A 19,095-nucleotide genomic window follows, 5' to 3' on the forward strand; every position below is an offset into this window, starting at 1 on the left:
ATAAATTACTGGGTCTCAAGAATTTTGTTATAGCAACAGGAAGCATACTAATACAAGCATCACAGATAGGCAAAGCTTGGAGCTATTTATTACACTATTCTCATGGTGTGTGTGTGTGTGTGTGTGTGTGTCTGTGTGTGTGTCTGTGTGTGTTTTGAACTCTCTAATCAATGCTCAAGGTGGGGTGTGTGGTAATTGATTCTCAGATGTGCCAGCAGGTGCATGGGACAGGGGGCTGCTGGAGGCATCCTATACATGAGAGCAGCAAGGCCTCATCGGCTAGCCACAGCTCTCCAGGCACCACTGTGTCTCTAGCAAGCAGATTACCTTGGGGGTGGAGGACAGACCAAGTCAGGCATGGAAGCCAGAAATCTAGACCTACCACCATTTGTGAGACTGCAACTCTGTCCCTGCATATTATGGGGCCCTTTGTCTTCCCCTCTAGAATGAAAATAACGAACTTCACCGTGCTCCCCGACCCCCACTAACCTCACTGAGGTTGGAAAACAACACCATGTACTAAAAGGGCTGTGTATGCTAGCTCACAAAGGAAGCCACTCAGAAGCCAAAAAGAAAAAAAAAAAAAAAAAAAATCAGGTCTCATTGTCCATAAGTAGCTTGCCCCTAAACACAGCTTGTCCCACGCCACAGGCTTTTGGCTTTCTCCTGTGACCCTTCTCAGTTTGACTACTTCCATTGCGGGCCTTGATATAACAAAGCCACACGCAATAATTTTATTCATCTCTTCCGTGATTACATTATTCCTTGGAAGTTCCTGTAACCGGCTGCCTGCTGATTGCTGAATCGTATCAATGCCCCAAAGAAAGCTCTGAATACATATCTCTCTCTCTCTCTCTCTCTCTCTCTCTCTCTCTCTCTCTCTCTCTCTCTCTCTCTCTCCTCCCTCCCTCCCTCTCCTTTCTCTCTCCCTCCTCTCCCTCCCTCCCTCCCCCTCCTCTGGATTCTATGATATCCTTCTTCACTCACTCACTCACTCACTCACTCACTCACTCACTCACTCACCTGTGAGCGCTTTCTTTTGGCATGACTCATACACAGTAACTGCACACATTTTGTTCATGCAATTTACTCCTGGGAGTCACTTTGTGCTTTCTGTCTCCCTTCCACCAGCGTCGTGCTGCCTTCTAGAGGGTCCCACCCTTCCCCCCCCCCCCCTCTTGCCCAGTTCTTCCTATGGTATATTTACCTCTCCACATCCCAGTCTCCTCCCAGTCCAATCCTAAGGGCAAACCCTGAAAACAAGGAACAGCCCTCAGAATAGCCTCTCGTTTCCAGGTGTGAGCCATGCTCCTCCTGCAGGCTGCTTGCTGGGCCCAGACACTTTCTCTACTCACATCAGCCTCCTGCTCCAGCTAACAGATCCTCCCTTTCGCCCCTTATTGCAACACTGGAGAGACTGTGGTACTTTTGAGTGTACAGATGAGATCTGAGCCCCAACTACCAACACACTACTAAGCCCCCTGTCCCCAGAGCTTGGAATGTTAAGTGTGCCACAGACAACAGGAAGGAAGACACAGTGGATTCCTGTGAGGAGAGATGGATTTCACCTGTTTCTCCCACAGTGCACCTGCACCCTCTCTAGACTGCCCCCTCCCCTCCCCACCCCCAACCCCACCAGGAGTTGGTTGAATTCTTTTGTGTTACAGCAACTTTGTTAAGGTGGCTGTTACAAGAGGAACTAGGGCAAGAATCTGGGTGGATGGTGTTGGTGGGGGAGGGGGGGCGGCAGGAGGCTGAGAGGGGTGTCACATCTTGAAGGTACATTTGGAGAGTACATTACATCAGACCTCAAAAATGTCTCTGGGCATTTGAAATAATGAGACTGCAGCTGCAGCAAGGCTCTAGAGACAGGGTGGGGTCTCAGCAAGTGACTAGCACCCTCATGGCTGTCTTGGTGACACAGCTCAGGTAGAAAGAGTCAGATTCAAACTGAATTTCAGGACAATGTATGTGGTATTTGGGGAAAGCATCTGCCACACATTTAGTGTCAGAAGACATCACGTGTGGAGGGACAGCAAGAAACACGGGCTTATTTCTCCTACCCTCAACAGAGTAGAAGCTTAAAAAGCAAGGAGGCCAGGGCCTAAAGGTTAGGCTGCCCTGGTGTGATTTGGAGGTAGTGTGGTGCAGGGGAACAACTAGGTCATGAGGTCACCTTGAGGTGGGGGCATTCTCTGTGCTGGGATGATGGTGGAAGCTCTTATAGGAGAAGGGATGCTAATAGCAGGGCATTCCAGGGCTCTGCCTGGCTCCCTTTTTTGGCCGTTGTGTATCTTCTCCAGGAAGAGAAAGAGACGTAGGGTAGCTTTCCTTGTCACATTGCCACACTGGTCCTAAGCAGTGAGTGGCCCTCTGCCCTGTCTCCTCTAGGTCTGGTGTCTCAGGTCCCACTCGTGAGAGCACAGTCCACGAGTGTTCCTGATTTCCATCCACACCACATGTTCGGCTACATGGGGCTAGAAGAACAGAAAGACAGTTTGAATAGGTCTGACTAGGCTGCCCTCACAGGCTACTCCCTGAGAGCTCGGCACCCCCCACCCCAATTTTGCTAATAGGATGAGATTACTGTACACGGTCCATAAACATACACTATACATATGCCACAAAAACACTTTTACCTCAACCTCTGAACTGTCTGGACTGGTGTGAGCTCAATAAGTAGAGAACTGGACAGTAAACTGTCCAGTCAATGCAACTCTCTCAAAGGGCAGCTAATACAACCAGCGCCACAAGCATTTGTCAGTGTGTGTGCCAGACAAAACATAGTATCTTTACCATACAGGGGAAAGTAGACGTCACTAACATCAGAGGGCAGGCAGCAGTGGGGGGTGGTGGTGGGGGGAGAGGCGCCATTCAGGAGCTTGAGGTACTCTCCTCTCCTCTAGAAGGAGAGACAGCTTTCTGGGCTAAGTGATCTTTAATGGTCAGGAAAGCTCACCACTTCTAGATTTCGCTTTCAGGGAGCTTCTAGTTACTAGCACACACAGGGAAGAAGAACATGGGACCTTTTTCATGCCTGACTATATATCCCATCTCCAGAGGGCTGCACCAGCGTCTCCTTTAGAAACTCAGGGGTAAGAGTTCTTAAGTTGTGTAGAGGTGTGCTCCGTCTGTACAGCAGCCCTCTGTAGATTCCCACTTCTGAAAATGGGATGGGCAATCCTAGAAGGGGTGTGGAGGGGAGTGGCATGTGTGCAATAAGCGTGGTGTAAGAGTTACTTCATGTGTGTAGGCCTGTGTGTGTGTGTATGTGTGTGTGGTATGTGCAAGCGTGTGCATTTGTGGGGTATATGTGTTGTGTGCATGTGTGCAATGTTGTATGAATATTTGATAAATTGGGGTGTGTGGGTCTGCTGTTTCATACTGCCAGTCAGTGCTCGTTTTGCCACAGAATGGTGATCACTTATTTATTCACAAGCTGTTTTCACTTCCTTAGCAGGAGTAAGAACATGATCAAGATTGAATGGTGAGTTAACTCATTGTCTCTATGTTCCTTGGGAAATTATCCCCCCCCCCTTCAGACAAAACACATTTAAGGGAAGAGCACACATGCGCTCAGGAACTCACTGGTTTCCTGGGAATGTTGATTTCCTCCCCTTGCATTAGCTTTCTTTGGTGATTTGGTTTAGTGTAGCTTGATAAATTAAATCAGGTACATGCAACATGGGTTTCCAGTTTGTTTTGAATTAGAATTGGAATAGTCACTACAGTAAAACTACAATGACTATTTTTAAGTTAGCCAGGAGTTTTTTGGGGGGGGGTAAGTACAGCACGTGATGCATATTCCACTAATTAATTTTGATTCTTATAACCTTAAAATTTTATGTTAACGCTGCATTGAAAATGGCACAGGTTTATGTTGGGTTTGTGTTGGAAAATACAATCTTTTAACACTATTTTTTTTTAAAGCTTATCATTTCTTCATCATCATGTCTTACAAAAGAATAGATGGTATTTCATCTAGAAAGATCCACAGACTTGATTTTTTTCAGTTGCAGTGACTCACTATTGTCACTGGGAATTCTGATTACAGAGAGAGAGAGAGAGAGAGAGAGAGAGAGAGAGAGAGAGAGAGAGAGAGAGAGAGAGAGAGAGAGGAGAGAGAGAGAGAGAGAGAGAGAGAGAGAGAGAGAGATTAAATGAGCATGGGGGAGCAGGAAAGGGGGAGGGGTGCCCCAAAGAGAAACAGAGAGACAGCAAGAGAGAAATGCCTTTCTATCAGGGGTAGTGGAAGGAATTGTGGGGCACTGAGACCCACAAAGGAGACTTGCTCATTGTCTAGATTTCAGGGGACCCAGAGGTCCCTCCCAAACTCTCCCAGGCTGTGGTCTTCTCCCCTACACAACAAGCATCTGGGCAGTAGGATGTCACGATGCTCCTGTACGTACAGATCCGAGAACCCCAGCCCGGCACAATGGGGTTCTGGCTCCCTGTCAGTTGTTGGCTCTGTTCTGTCCTCACCTTGGTGGCCAGAGAACCAAACAGTTTACTGTAGCCTGTGGTGTTCTCTTTAAGAGACTGTCAATACCTTTCAGAGAGATGGCTTCTGCCTCCAGGGTTCTGTACTAATGCTTCAGAGCCTCCAAACCAGCAAAGACTGTATGCAGGATGAGAGACTCAACGTCTGTATCTTATTCTGGATTCCAAGTCCCTTCCTCATCAGCCACAAGAGATAGCCCTGGGTACCTTCCCTGGCTGGTCGACTGTTCCAGTGTAACGAACGCCTGGTACCAATCAGGCAACAAGCATTTAGCCATCCCTCACTAAGTCAGTACCAGTTCATTCTAACACTACCAAAATCAAAGCTCTTTGACTGCCAAGCCAATTATGTGGGATTTACCAGCATCAACTGAGTTCATTAACTATCAAAGGATGGGTAATCTATAATTTAATATGGAGACTTTAGACATGGAGGGTTACTAATCAGGTAAGACCTCAAATGAGAGGATACAGAAGATCAATGAACCCACTGTGATTGCTGACCTAATCGGAGAGATCAAGGAAACCAATCAAGGAAGTGTTTCTCTAGCCACTGCCTCCTCCTCCTCCCCTCTTCCTCCTCCTCCTCCCCTCTTCCTCCTCCTCCCCCTCCTCTTCCTTCTCCTCCTCCGCTGAGTATCAGGAGGCCTCTTCAAAGGCTGAACAGGGCTCCCATGAACATCAGTGTAGATCAGTCTTGTGCAGAGTGACCCCACTCCTCCACCACCCAGATTTGTTCTGAGACTTTAATACTAGCAAAGCAACACAAGCCCCCACCCCCCACCAAGGGACCCCTGCTTCCTAGGAGGAAGTTATCCATCATGGCATGTCTTAAGTTTTCAACAGCAACATCATGTTAAAAATGACTGCACCAGTAATTACGAGACAAATCAACAGCAAGATTAGATTTATGTGTCTCGGAGGAAGAAGTTTCTGTAGTTGTAAAAAGAAAATAAAAATAGTCTTAAAGAAAGCCTACTTAAGGAGCACACGCTTGCGTTCGCTCAAGGGGCCAGGATTCTGCTTTAGCGCTTTGATGTAGCCATGTTGCTCAGAAGACAGATCCAAGAAAGGCTTGAAATGGTACAAGCTCCGCCAGGGAAGGAAGGACCAGACAAAGGGTGAAGAAGGCAGCTGCAGTCCAAGTGCCCGGCCCAGGGTGCAAGGGCTCCAGGGCTAAAACGAAGACGGGCAAGAGGGCTGCCAGGGTTCAGCACCACACTGCACGCAGCGGGAAAGGCAGTGCTTCTGGGACAGAAGGGAGAGAGATTTCAGAAAAACAGAGTGAGCTGGAGTGGAAAATGCAGTCTGAAATGAGAATAAAATGGTAGTTGTGAAACATGTATTAAAAATGGCCCACAAAAGGTGCCACTGTTATAAATAAATTGAATTAGGGAGGGAAAAAAAAGTCAAATACATACTTCAAGGAAATGTGTGTGGGGTGGGAGAGATGGTTCATTAGCTAAGGGCCTAACAGTGCACGCTATTCTTGCAGAGGACCCAAGTCAGGTTCCCAGCACCACATCAGGTGGCTGGCAATTGCCTGTAACTCCAGCCACAGAGGATCTGATACCTTCTTTTGGATTCCATGTGTACCTGCACTCATATGCACTCGTCCACACACTGAAACATATCTTAACATAATAATAGAAATAAATCCTTTAAAAAAAGAGACTTGTCTGAAAAAAAAAAAAAGCAAAATCTAAACACATACACATGGGCACATGGTATCAAGACATACCTTAGTGAAACTAATAATAATAATCATTGAAAAGCGCTATTGAAATCACATCCCCAAACTGTCACACCAACTCTAACAAAATAGATGGACAATGAGTAAGACCATGCAGGTAACTGGCAAGGCAGACGGAAGCAAGATAGGCTTGGTTGCCCTGCAGTAACAAAGATCCCCAACAAAATCTTATTTTTCATTCACATTATTCATCCAACTTGGGTAAGTCTGCAGGAGGCTCTGTTTCCTGTGGCGATCCAACTGATGGGACAGCCGCCGTCTACAATTTTCAGTTTCCATCGTAGAGGGAATTAATTTAATTAATTAAAATTTATTTTCAAAATTAAATTTAATTAATTAATTTTATTTTGTGTATATGTGCATGCTCCTGAGCATATGCATTGCACCACGTGCCTACAGGAGCCAGCAGAGGTCAGAAGAGGTGTGGACCCCCAGGAAATGGAGTCACAGCTGGTTGTGAGCCACCATGTGGGTGTTGGGAACTGAATCCAGGTGCTCCATCTCTCTAGTCCCAGACTTAAGAATTGTAAATACCTAAACATTGAGATGTAACAAGAATAAATTAAAAAAAAAAAAAAAAAGAATTGTAAATACCATTTATGGTCATAAAGGACCTAAAAGTGTGAAAAGGTGTTAGGGGGATTTTTAGAATTTTTCCCTATGTAAATATTCAACAACAACAAAAAAAGACTGTCATCTTCTCAGGTGGAGCGGCTGGGGGAGGGGGCAGTTTAGATTGGCAGAGACACAGAATCTTCTAAACAGGATTCCAAATACTCCAGAAGCTGAGGATGCTGGCAAAAGCACCGCTTTCCAGTTATGACAGAACACTGGGCACTGCAGAATCCCAGCTAGTGTTGAGCCCATGTATACTGCAGGTCATAAGGCCACCAACCCAACTCTAAAAGAAAGACCGAGCCTCTGAGGAGAGATAGGAGAACTCGCCTGGGGCAAATACAGCCAGACACCAGCTGTAGTGAAAAGGATGGGCAGTAAGTAAGAGCACACAGGTAAGTGTGCAGACAGATTTCCTGGTGGAAATGCTAGGAATAGGGAACAGCCGCCTGCCAGGAGTTCTCATTTTATGACTCGTACATGTAATTCTATCAGTCCAAAGGTCGAGGCAGGAGGATTGCCAAAAGTTCAAGGCCATCCTAGGCTACATGACCCTGTCTTGAAAAAAGAAAAATGCAGTCACAGAAGAGAAAAATGCTTTAATACACACAGGACCATCAACATAGCCAAAGGAAAGTGACTGCAGGGTGTTTTAAGAGAGGCACAGTTGGCTCACCACTGAGAAGTCAGTTTTTAATCACTGTGCTATCAGCCTGCAAAAGACGAGAGTATAAGACCAAAGAGGAAGAGAAGATCCCATGCTAAACTGTTAGTGTTCTGTTATGCTGCTGCCCTGCACTGTATAGCTTGCTCGTTTCTGCCCGAGAGCTACAGGATGAGTGTAGCTATAGTTTTAAGATGTTAAAATATTCCTGGGTTCTGCTTGTGTTCCTGCCTGTTTCAGCTGAATCCCTTTCGTCTTATCTCAAGAAAGCAAAGGGTTGCAAAGCATGTTTGCAGAGATGTCCTAAGACACGGTTGACACAGTTGTCCTGTTAAACTTCAAGAACCTGTTTACTAAACAATGACCTAAGGGTCTGTCTGCAATAGCTGCATCTCTGAATATGCTTGAACTGAAGAAAAAAAAAAAACCTTCCCTTCAGTGGTCCAAGACCCAGAGACCACCCTAGGATGCTCACATAGACAGAATCCAGAGACGAGGGATAGTTACACAGACATCCAACACCATTGCTGAAACTACAGAAGATTTAAAAAAAAAAAAAAAAAAACCTATTATAAGCAAACAAACAAATAGACAGACTGCAGGATGGGTCTGGACTCCAGAGCTTTAGCTATGTTCACTGCTTGCTGGAATACATTGATAAAGATGAAAAGTATTTAGTGTTTTGAGAGCCTGGTTTCTGTGAGCAGGTGACCTAAGTAGATGCAGGTGACCGGCAAAATACAACATCTTCTCATGGACAGAATGGACTTCACTATCCAATGATGGGAATCGCTGAGCAGTTTGGAGCAAACAGTATGCTTAAGCTGTACAACCACAGGGAAAGAACATGTGGCCTTGACACCTCCGTTCAGCCGTGTCCTGGAGTTTCCAGTTACGGTAAGAAATGGAGGAAAGAGAATGAGCCATCCAAACTGGAGTGTGTGATAGATCATTTTAGGAGTTGATTAGACTGGATGAAGGGTACCAAAAGAACCAGGCAGGTATGTGAAGGGGACCTGCACACAAAACAGTGGCCCAATGGGAAGGGCTACTCTCAGTGTGGCTGGACATCCTCTCAATCAGCCAGAGTCTCAGACACCACAGAACGTGAGGGTGGCGAAGTCGCCTTTTCTCAGTCCTCTTTTGCCCGGGACATCAAAGGACTCCAAGCACCTTTAACTCTGAGACCCTAACTACTGGCTTCCCACATCCTCTGGCCTCTGAGAGTTACAATCTCTGTTTCCTTGCTTCGGAAGCTTTCGGTATGGGACAGAGCTTCCCTGCCAGAATCTTGGGAGTCTCCAACTTGTGCACTGCCAATTATGAGATTTCTCAACGCTCATAGTCAAGTGAGACAGTTATATACCCTGTCCTGTGTCTGTGTCTACAAGGGCCCTGCTGGGTCTGTTGTCTGGGGAGCCGTGGCTAATACAGAATAGGAGATGTAAAATGGCCTCTGCGTTGCCTCAGGATCAGCTACCAAACAGACCTTACTGCTATTAACTGAATTTAGCAAGATCACAGGATACAAGGTCAGTAAGAAGCACCAAATGCATACATAACAATAAGAGATGATTCTAAAGCATTGTGAAAATAGCACCAATAATGGAAAAAAGGACAAGTAACTCCAAACAGGTGAAGATCTGTAAACTGAAAATCACATGCTGATGAAGATGATGAACACTGTTGAAATAAAAGAAAACCTAAATAGACATTTTCAAAGCTATGTGTGGGTTCCTCACGATCTCAATCAAAATCCCAGCAGGACCACCCGAAAAACTGACAAGCATATTCTGAAGCGTATATGGAAATGCTAAAGACCTAGGATAATGGGAACGAGTTCAGCAATGAGCCACAGACAGACACTCACTTCCCGTAGTCTCCATATTGCTGATCTCAGGCAAAAGTGTGGTCTCATCCCAGCGCTACTACTCCCTATAGCGGCCTTCACTGGTGGGGGTGGGGGAGGGAGGGCAGGCAGGGGCAAAGTTCCTCTTCTAATCTCAAGTCCCTCCCACCTCGATCATCAACCCTGGCTCCTCTGGGCCTCCTGCCATCCATCAGCTCTGATAGCCTCTACCTTGAGAGACTTTTGTTTTTGCTTTTTGTTTTAAGATCAATAAGAACTTTGGGAGAACTTTGCGTTTGCCTTCAACTCTTTTTTTGTTTGTTTGTTTGTTTTTGTTTTTGTTCGTTTGTTTTGTTTTTTGAGACAGGGTTTCTCTGTGTAGCCTTGGCTGTCCTGGACTTCCTTTGTAGACCAGGCTGGCCTCGAACTCACAGCAATCCTTCTGCCTCTGACTCCCTGAGTGCTGGGATTAAAGGCGTGCACTGCACTGCCTGGCTCTTGCCTTCAGCTCTTACCAGGGTCCTGGGTATCTGTACCTACATGAGAAGGCGCCTTTAGCAAGGTTCGAACAATCAGCTAGGCTGGCCAGCTTTCACCCGAATCCCTGGACCTCACTTGGCTAATCCATAAAAACAATTCCCATTACCTTTGTTCATCAAAGCATAGAACAGCACATGACGACAAGACTGCACCGTCCAGGCCACCCTGGGATTGAGTGTGCACCTTAAAGAAAGCATCATTTACCCAAACTATTGTTTCCTTTCCATTCACATTGCCTCAGAGCATTCACAAAAGTGGGTCCTGGGTCTCACTGAATAAAGATTCCAAGAAGTCCAGGAATTTGGGGCAACAGACCAAATGCTCTATATAACCCATTAGCTAAAAATAATAAAATAAAATAAAATAATAAAATCAGCAGAATGGTTTGGCTAACTATTTGCCAAAGGTCCACTGTTAAAAGATGGGTCTTTGGGACTGTGGAGGTGGCTTAGCAGTTAAGAGCAATGGTTGCTCTTATAGAGGACCAGAGTTCAATTCTCAGCACTCACACAACAGCATAACTATCTATAATTACCACCCCACCCTGTTCTGGCCTCTGTGGTCAGCAGGCAAACACAGGCAAACATTTGTACATACAATAACTATTAAGACCTTAGGAGTTTAGGAGGCAAGACTTTAGAAGTCCTTAGGTCACTGGAAGACGTCCTCCATGGGGATTATGGGAGCCTGGCCCTTTCCTTTTGCTTCCACCCCCTTGCCTGTGGTGAGATGGTTTTTGTCCCATTACATGGTCTTCTCGTGCTCATCTGTCGTGCAGGCTTCACCACAGCCCAGAGAAGAAGGCATCATTTGATCACACACTTGAAATTGCAAAACTATATAACACATTAAACCTTTTCTCTTCGAAGTGGGTTATTTGGATTTTTTATTTCCAGAAAGTTAACTGATACATGCAAGTGGTCCTCAGAGCCTCAGATTCCCTGGGAGCTTGCAGCTCTCCCAGGAAGTGGTGGTCATACTGTCACTATAGTCAGAGCTACACAGTTCTTTATATGATTATGATTCTTGTTCTTTATGATTATGTTCCTTTAAATGTGGAAAGAAAGCACACCTGAGCTTAAGCAGTCACTTAGAGGGCACCAGAATGAGGTCTTCCAGTTAGTAATGTCTGCCCATCCCTGCTGCAGTGGGTTGTCAACAGCCATGCAGGCATTGGGCACTGCTCCTGAGCAGACCCCAGCATCTACGGTGATAAGGACTATGCTGGCATGTAATGTAGGACAGTTGGTCCCAGAAAAAGCATCCCTGCCTACACACACACCTGCAATTCTGACTTCCTCCATTCTCACTGAGGCTGTCACTTTGGTGGGTACCAGGACACTGAGCTTGGCCCATTCTTCTATGTGGACAAGGCAGGTAGGCAAAATGCCTACAGACTAAACACAGATACGTCCCACCTTCCTTCTTTTCCCCCAGGTTGGAGGCGCCTGTCTTTGGAGCCTGTGGTCCTTGGAAACTCTGTTTTTTACCATACACCAGCGCTCCCCACATACTGTAAGCACAGTCTCACCACCAACCAAGAGGTCCTTTGATGGCAACAGAGCTTTTCAAACATTTCAGCCACTTACTGAGGGACAAGAAAAGATGGGGGTTGACTGTCCATATTTATTTTTAGGCAACCAGCTTGGGTTTCAGTAAAACAACCCCTGTAAGAAGACAGACAGGGGGAAGAATAATACAGATAGCATCCCCATGTGCCCTCCCCATTTGCTTTGAAACAAGGTCTTACTGTGTAGCTCTAGCTGGCCTATTATTCTCTATGAAGAACAGGCTGGCCTTGAACTCACAGAGATCCACCTGCCTCTGCTTCCTGAGTGCTGGGATTAAAAGTGCACCATCATGCCTGGGTTCTCTGCCCCCTTTATAAAAGATCAGATGCTTCGTATGAGCATAGATTATCATGGGAGATTATAAGACTTCTTTCTTTAACTTTCTTTTAATTACGTTTATTCATTTATTTACTATTCATAGGTGGGTACGCATGAGTGTGCCACTGTGTATGGGGAGGAGAGAAGACAATTTTCAGGAGTTAGTTCTCTCCTTCCTCTACATGGGCCCTGGGAGGGGGAGTCTAACTCAGGTCATTATCCTGGTGACAAGGGCCTTTACCCACTGAGCCATCTCACCTGCCCTAAATGTCTTTTTAAAAGTAAAATGAATAATCACACTGCCCTTGATGGAGTTACAGCGGAGACTATGAGGAAAACAGAAGACGCCATGGCAACCTTATCTGTGAGTCATTCCTTCAGCCATTCTTATCCTACTCCACATCTGTCCAGGGGTGGGAAAATGACACAGCGAAGATGGAAACAAGGACCAGGAAGCAGAGCTTCCAAGTGACAATCTACAGCCCTTTACCGTCCTCTTTCCTGAAGGATGGTACCTGAGCATCCAACCAACCTAAATCAATCACAAACTGAAGGGACTCTATATGCTAATGAATCTTCCCCCAGAGTCTTCAGGAGAGAGAAGAGATGCAGGCACAGGCAGCGCCCAGCCTCACCTTCAAGGTCAGCCTCACAGCATTACAGTTTTCCTGCAGTGGGTTCAGCTTCAGTGTCTCCCCGAGGTTGCTGCATCCGGACGAGTGGTGCTGCAGCTCACAGCATACACACACCTCCACGCTGTCGAACTTGATCTAAACGGGAACACAGACAAGCCTCACCATTAGCACGCGCCATTTGGCCTCCGAGGTAAGATATATAGTAAGGACATTTGAAGTAGCTCCACTGAAAACTTACCATTACAGCTAAAACCATTTCATTGACCAAGGCCACAAATAACACCATGGATTACCTCAATTTTTTTTTAGAAGTAATGATTAAAAAGGAAAAATAAAAAAAGAAAAGAAAAAGAGAGCTAGAGAGATGGCTCAGTGGGTAAAGGGATTGCCTCACACACACTAGCATATGAGTTTGACTCCCCAGAGTATGTGAGAAGCTACGCAAGGTAGTATGTCTCTGTAATCCTAATGCTGAGAGTAAAACGGGAGGCAGAGGCAGAAGAATGCCTAGCTGCTCACAGGATGCCAGCCTGCTGTGCACAGCAACAAACACACAAACAAGAGACACTGTCATTCATTCATATATACATATATGTGTGTGTATGTTTGTATGTGTATGCATACAACGTATATGTATTATGCTTATTAAAAAGAGTCTTCTCTCAACAGTACATCCCAAGCACAATTTCCCTCCCTCCACTAGAGACACTGTTTTAAGCAACTTGGAAAGTAAGAACAGATACCCAAGGTTGTCCTCTGATGGTACATGTGTCATACACACATACACACACACACACACACACACACACACACACACACACACACGCATGCATGCATGCACGCATGCACATACGCACACCCACACAAAGGAAAAGTTTTTGAAGGACTCCTTAATTTCCACGAAACTGCAGGTGAATTACAGAAATACATATAATCTGAATATCACACATGGTTATCAGTTATCAGTCTGTGGCAGTGTGCTTTGCCACCTTCTCTCACGGGGCAAATTTTCTCTCGGAAAGTCCCTGTGTCACTCCAAGACCCTGGAAATTCCTTCCCATCCATCAGTACTCAAGCTGTCTTAATCTTCAAGGCTTGGTCACAGTTTCCATCCCCACCTCTATGCACTTGTTTTGTTTTGCTGGGGTTACAACTTATTGTCATACTATGTGCAGTTCAGAATAACTGTCACTGTCAGGAAATTCTGAATATGTTAAAAAAAAATAGCTTGGAAAATTAATGGTAAAGCAGGACAAAATATGAGATTCTCAACTACAAGGGAAAAAAAAAAAAAAGAACAGATTTGCCAGTGCCTGAGAGGAAAGGAGATAAAAAACAATTGAAAACCTGGATATAAAATATCCAAAGAGAAAAACATTCACTTAAATCTATAGGATTTTATTCAAAGCTGCTGCAACATAAAACCAATTCTTTTCCTTAGACTAGCAGATACCCCACTTCCAATAAATCCTGATGAATGTTCCACACCAGGTAACTCATTGCCCACATTCTCTTTTTCCCAGACAAATATTGGCCCAGTGTAATGGTAACAAATGATTTTTCATTGTATGATGTACCACAAAGCATGGGGCCAAAGACGTCCATGTATCATGCCTGTCATTTCTTATCACTGGGTGTGGTGCCAGGCCACGTCCACAGAGCTAAGGAATATGCATGGATTCATCAGAGGTTAGCTTTCCCTACCAGACATGTCCCCTGCGGGTACGGAGCTCACCTCCCCAGATGCCATGCTGCCTTTCCATTTGCACCCACCTGAGCCATGTCCCAGGACAGTGTCTACATCACGCCCTCTCTCTGAGCTCCTATGGCCTGCCCATCATACTGTTTACCTGCGTTCCTAGCTTTATCAGACAGGCTTTTTTTTCCTTTTAGCTTTGCTTTCCCAGTGCTATCTTGTATTCCCAACTTCTCCGTATCAATCCACAGGAGGACCTCTTCAGATTCACCCCAGTGCACCCCAGCACAGGAGATGGAGGCTCTGTGACTGGGTCTCACCAGCCAATGTGGGCAGCAGGGATAGGATGAGACTTCTGAGTCCCAGTCTTCCTAGGCTTTGTGATTCTTTCCAGAATTAACGACCTTCAGAAAGAGACAAGGCTGAGCCCTGGGGAATGGAGGGGGCCGGGCCCCCTCAGCACAATTCATGGAGTATAGCTATCTATCTGGTTTGCCCATTAGTACATGCGTGCATGACATTATTATGAAAAGCCTAATAGTTTTCAAATTACCCAAAGGAAACATCCAACAAGAAGGTTATAAGCATCCAAGATCACCTGCATCTTCACCGGCTCCCTAGGTGACACTGGTGTCACACTGCTGTCTGCGGGGTGTATCATGAAACAGCACCACATTCTAGGAGATGGGGCTGTTTGCAAAGAAAGCACACACAGTGCCCAGGAAGCTCATCCTCTCCCTCCATGTTCTGGTGGTCTTTCACCTGCTTCCATCTGTGTATTTTTACCGTTGATCCATTGATCAATTTCACATGTTTCCCTAACTTTGCACATTCTGAGAGTGTTACTGTATTTAGATGTGGGTGAGTTGTGCATGGCATCATGCTATTTAGCATGAATACACTCTGGGTTTTTATGCCTAGTCTAGTGATGGGCATCTCAGCTGTTGCCAGTGCATCATAGTTAAGAGTAAGCTGCTATGACACTCAGTGTTTGTGTCCCAGGTCCCACATGTGGCATTTCATTTAAATGTAGTAAACACACTGAATGGAGCTACTGGGCCTCTGGGGGATCTTTGCAGTAGATAATGCAGGAAAGCTTCCACTGTGGGTTTTACCAATTTCTCTGCCACCAGAACAGTGCCAGCATCCTTAACTTTCACATCTGTCCTGGCTTTTCAATTTTGGCAAGAAAAGTAATGAAGGGAGAAGTTTACCAAAATGAGAGACTAAGCCAAGAAGAAGAAAGAAGAAGAAGAAGAAGAAGAAGAAGAAGAAGAAGAAGAAGAAGAAGAAGAAGAAGAAGAAGAAGAAGGAAGAGAAGAAGAAGAAGGAGGAGGAGGAGGAGGAGGAAGAAGAAGAAGAAGAAGAAGAAGAAGAAGAAGAAGAAGAAGAAGAAGAAGAAGAAGAAGAAGAAGAAGAAGGAAAGATGTAATGTATACAGACAAGAGATAAAGAAACAAACAGACCATCCATGTGACCAAGCAAGTCACAGTGAAACAGGAGACAGGGGCTCTCTTGGAACTATTCTGAAAGTGGAAGGCACAGTTTGCCAAACCCACTGGGACAAGATGACACTGACAGATCTTCAGTACTTTCAGAGCGACTGAGGAGATTTAGCACTAGGAACATACTCAACGCAGCAAAATAAAACAATTATAACTTCAGAATCCAAAAGCCAGTATACACAAGTGTGTGGTTCTATTAAATATGCAGCTTGGAAATTTTATGGCTTCTCATATTACACAGTTTCTCTTTTCATCATCTTAAGACAATTATTGGTAAAGCAAAAGTTTTCAGTTTTGGTGATATCCAGGTTTTCACTCTTGCATTCCCATCATTAATGTATAAACTTCTGGTTGAGCCCTGGATCTTACTGGTTTACTCTAAAGGCCTTATATTCTTATTACTGCTTTTTGATTCACAAGACATTTTAAGTTAATTTTTGTGTAAGATGCAAGACTCTGGTTGAGGCTGATTTTGCCTAAAGATGTCTAACTCTTGTCTGTGGCAAGGCCTTCTCGTCTGCATTTCTTTGTCAAAACTCACTGTGTTCTATCGGTGTGAAGTTATTTCTGGCTTCTCTGTTCTGTCCCTTTGGTCTGTCTGTCTGTCTCCATCACACATAGTCTTGATTGCTGTAGCTATAATCCAGAAGTAGAATAGATGTATTTTTTCCCATTTTATTTTTTTCTTCTTCTTTCTGTATGTACTTTAGAATATGATTGTCAATGTCTATAAAAATTCTTGCTGGGATTTTGATAAGAGTCAATAACCCTGCACATCAATTTGGGAAGAACGGACACTGTTCTTATGTTCAAATTCAAGAATAGAGCACATCTTTCCACTTACCTTGATTTATTTCATCACTGCTATAGAGTTTTCAGTGAGTGAGTCTGATATATGCTTTTGTAGATTTATATTTATTTTGAATGACTATAAATGATACTTCATTTTAAATTTCAGTGTCTCCTTTTTCATTTCTAAGATAGAGCAATACAACAAATTGTGTGTTTCTATGTGTCCTGTAACAGCTCCAAAGCCATCAATTATTTTTTGTTGGTGCTAAATATTTGTATTGTTTGTTGTAATCTTTTAAAGTTTTTCATTGTGATTTTATACATTGATACCAATGCCATATAAACTGAGTTGGTTTTATTTTTTCTGTTCACTTTGTATGTCTCTTATGGCTACACTGGCTTTCACTTCCATACCATGTCCATGTTGGATGACCCCTGTGAGAATAAACATGGTTGCTTTTTTCTTGATTTTAGGAGAAAAGTATTCAATCTTTCACCATCAATTGTGTTAATTATAGGACTTTGTGGTCACTTTTCTAGCTTGAGAGTGTTACCTATTCCTATTTTTCTAAGTTATTTTTTTTACTATATTTTCCTTTAAAATGAGCTTATTTTCTTTAATTACTTTACACATTATTCAATGAGAAAATGCTAATACAGTTGGAACATAGTACCCCGAACCACAGTCAGATTAGACACAATTGTCATTTCACAAAATAAAATTATTCAAAATAGCCATCACTGTTTTCTAATTCTAAAGATTAGATCAGGGAGTTCTGGCTCCCCCTTTTATGGAAAATAGATTTTTATACAATATTTTCTGATAACTTATTTTTGAATCACAAGAGGATGTTCAATTTTACCAAATGTCCTTTGTGCACCAGCTAACATAACCATGTGGTGTTTCCTCTTTGTCCTGTTAAAAGAGTGGATTAAATTGTAATGATGTGTATCATTTATAAACATGAATATGTGTGTATTTCCTTTTGCTATTCTCAAGTACTGTTGCACATTTATTACTGAGTGATCTCTGGAGCTCCTTTTTGCACTGTCTGCGTCTGCTCTTTGATAGAATGATAGTAGTTTCATTAACTAAACTAAGAAGTGTAATTTGCTCTTCTACTTCCTCAAATAGCATCTAGAAATTATATTGATTTTTAAAACATTTGGTGTATTTATTCTTCAGTGAAACCTCTGGCTTTGGGTGTTTTGTTCTGGGGAGCTGTGAAATTATGAATTTTATTCCCTCACTAGCTCAGATGCATTTCCTATTCCATCAGTTATGGTACCCATCATTTTAAGAGGTTGGTGACTTGTACAGAGCTTGGAAGACCTGTGCCCATTTCTCACATCACTACCTTACTATTCTCTTGATGTCTACAGGGTCTGGAGACACTCTTCTTTGCACTCTAGATCTTGGCCATCAGTGTCTTCCATCTCTCTTTTTGCTAGATGTTTGTCAATTGCTTTGGACTGATTTTGCTATTCCTCAGTGTCTCTATATTTTAATTAAAATTAGTTGTATATATTGTAAGTCTATGGGGATCCAATGTGATGTTGATTTTATATTGTGAATTATTATATTACACTAAATAACAAATTTATCATTCTACAAACCAACTCTTCTGTGGTAAGACATTTAAAATCGGCTTTTAGTAAATTTGAAATATGCACAATACTATCATTTATTATATACACCACGGCACAATAGCTCGCTAAGGCTTATTCCTTCTATCTAACTCAGTGGGTCTCAACCTTCCTAATGCCGTGACCCTTTAATACAGCTCCTTATAAAATTACTTTTGTTGCCACTTCATATCTGTAATTTTGCTACTGATACAAACTGTAATGTAAATATATTTTTCCAATCTTCTCAGGCAACCCCTGTGAAGGAGTTGTCCAACCCCCAAAGGGGCCACCAACCCACAGGTTGAGAACCACTGCTCTAACTAAAACTGTGTACCCTCTGATCATTACAGCCCCCCCTTTTTTTGTCCATGCTCCAGTAATTATCCTTCTGTTCTGCTTCTATGAATTCATTACTTGGATTCCAATGTAAGTGGCTCAAGTGGTGCTTTTCTTTCTGGGCCTGACTTATTTCACTTAGCACAGTATGCATGTTTGTTACAAACAATAAAATCTCCGTCTTTTAAGGGCTTATTAATCTTCAACGGATAAAACCATCTATCTAATGATAAACCTTCATGTTGTTCACCTATTTTAGCTATGGTGAGAAGCAATGAACCTAAGTGTGTTGCCATCTTTCTAGGATACATAGTTCATATCCTTTCAGCACAGACCAAGAACTGGGGTAGCTAGATCACATGGCAGTTCTGTTTCATTTTCTAAACAACTTCTACACTCTCTTACAGGGTAGCTGCATTAATTTGTATTCTCACCTGCAGTAAATATTGCCAATCAGACGGTGCACAACTTCAATAAACTGAAGAAGCAGGCATCACTTTAAGCCAATTAAGAACAGGAGAAAAAAAAAACTATGTTTCTTAAAAGTTCTCACAGACAAACAACAAGCACTGTTAGACTGAGAAGCAGGGCAGGTGTACAAGTGGTTCCTGGATGGAGCAAGTGGCAAATCCTATGGCTGTGATGTTTTCCGAGGAAGGCACGCCTGTGTGCTGGCGTTCTAGTCAGAGTCT

The 19,095-nt window shown here is 43.7% G+C and overlaps 1 protein-coding gene across 1 annotated transcript in view; it reads right to left on the reverse strand.

Moving 5' to 3' along the window:
* Positions 1-19,095, reverse strand: part of Entrep2 (endosomal transmembrane epsin interactor 2) — a 102,618-nt gene that overhangs the window by 51,570 nt on the left and 31,953 nt on the right. The window contains exon 2 of the mRNA XM_051148680.1: positions 12,446-12,580. Within this exon, the coding sequence (XP_051004637.1) occupies positions 12,446-12,580 (135 nt within the window). The remainder of the gene's footprint in view (positions 1-12,445; positions 12,581-19,095) is intronic.

The sequence above is a fragment of the Acomys russatus genome, chromosome 7, assembly GCF_903995435.1.
Source record: "Acomys russatus chromosome 7, mAcoRus1.1, whole genome shotgun sequence".
In the NCBI taxonomy this organism is placed as follows: Eukaryota; Metazoa; Chordata; class Mammalia; order Rodentia; family Muridae; genus Acomys; species Acomys russatus.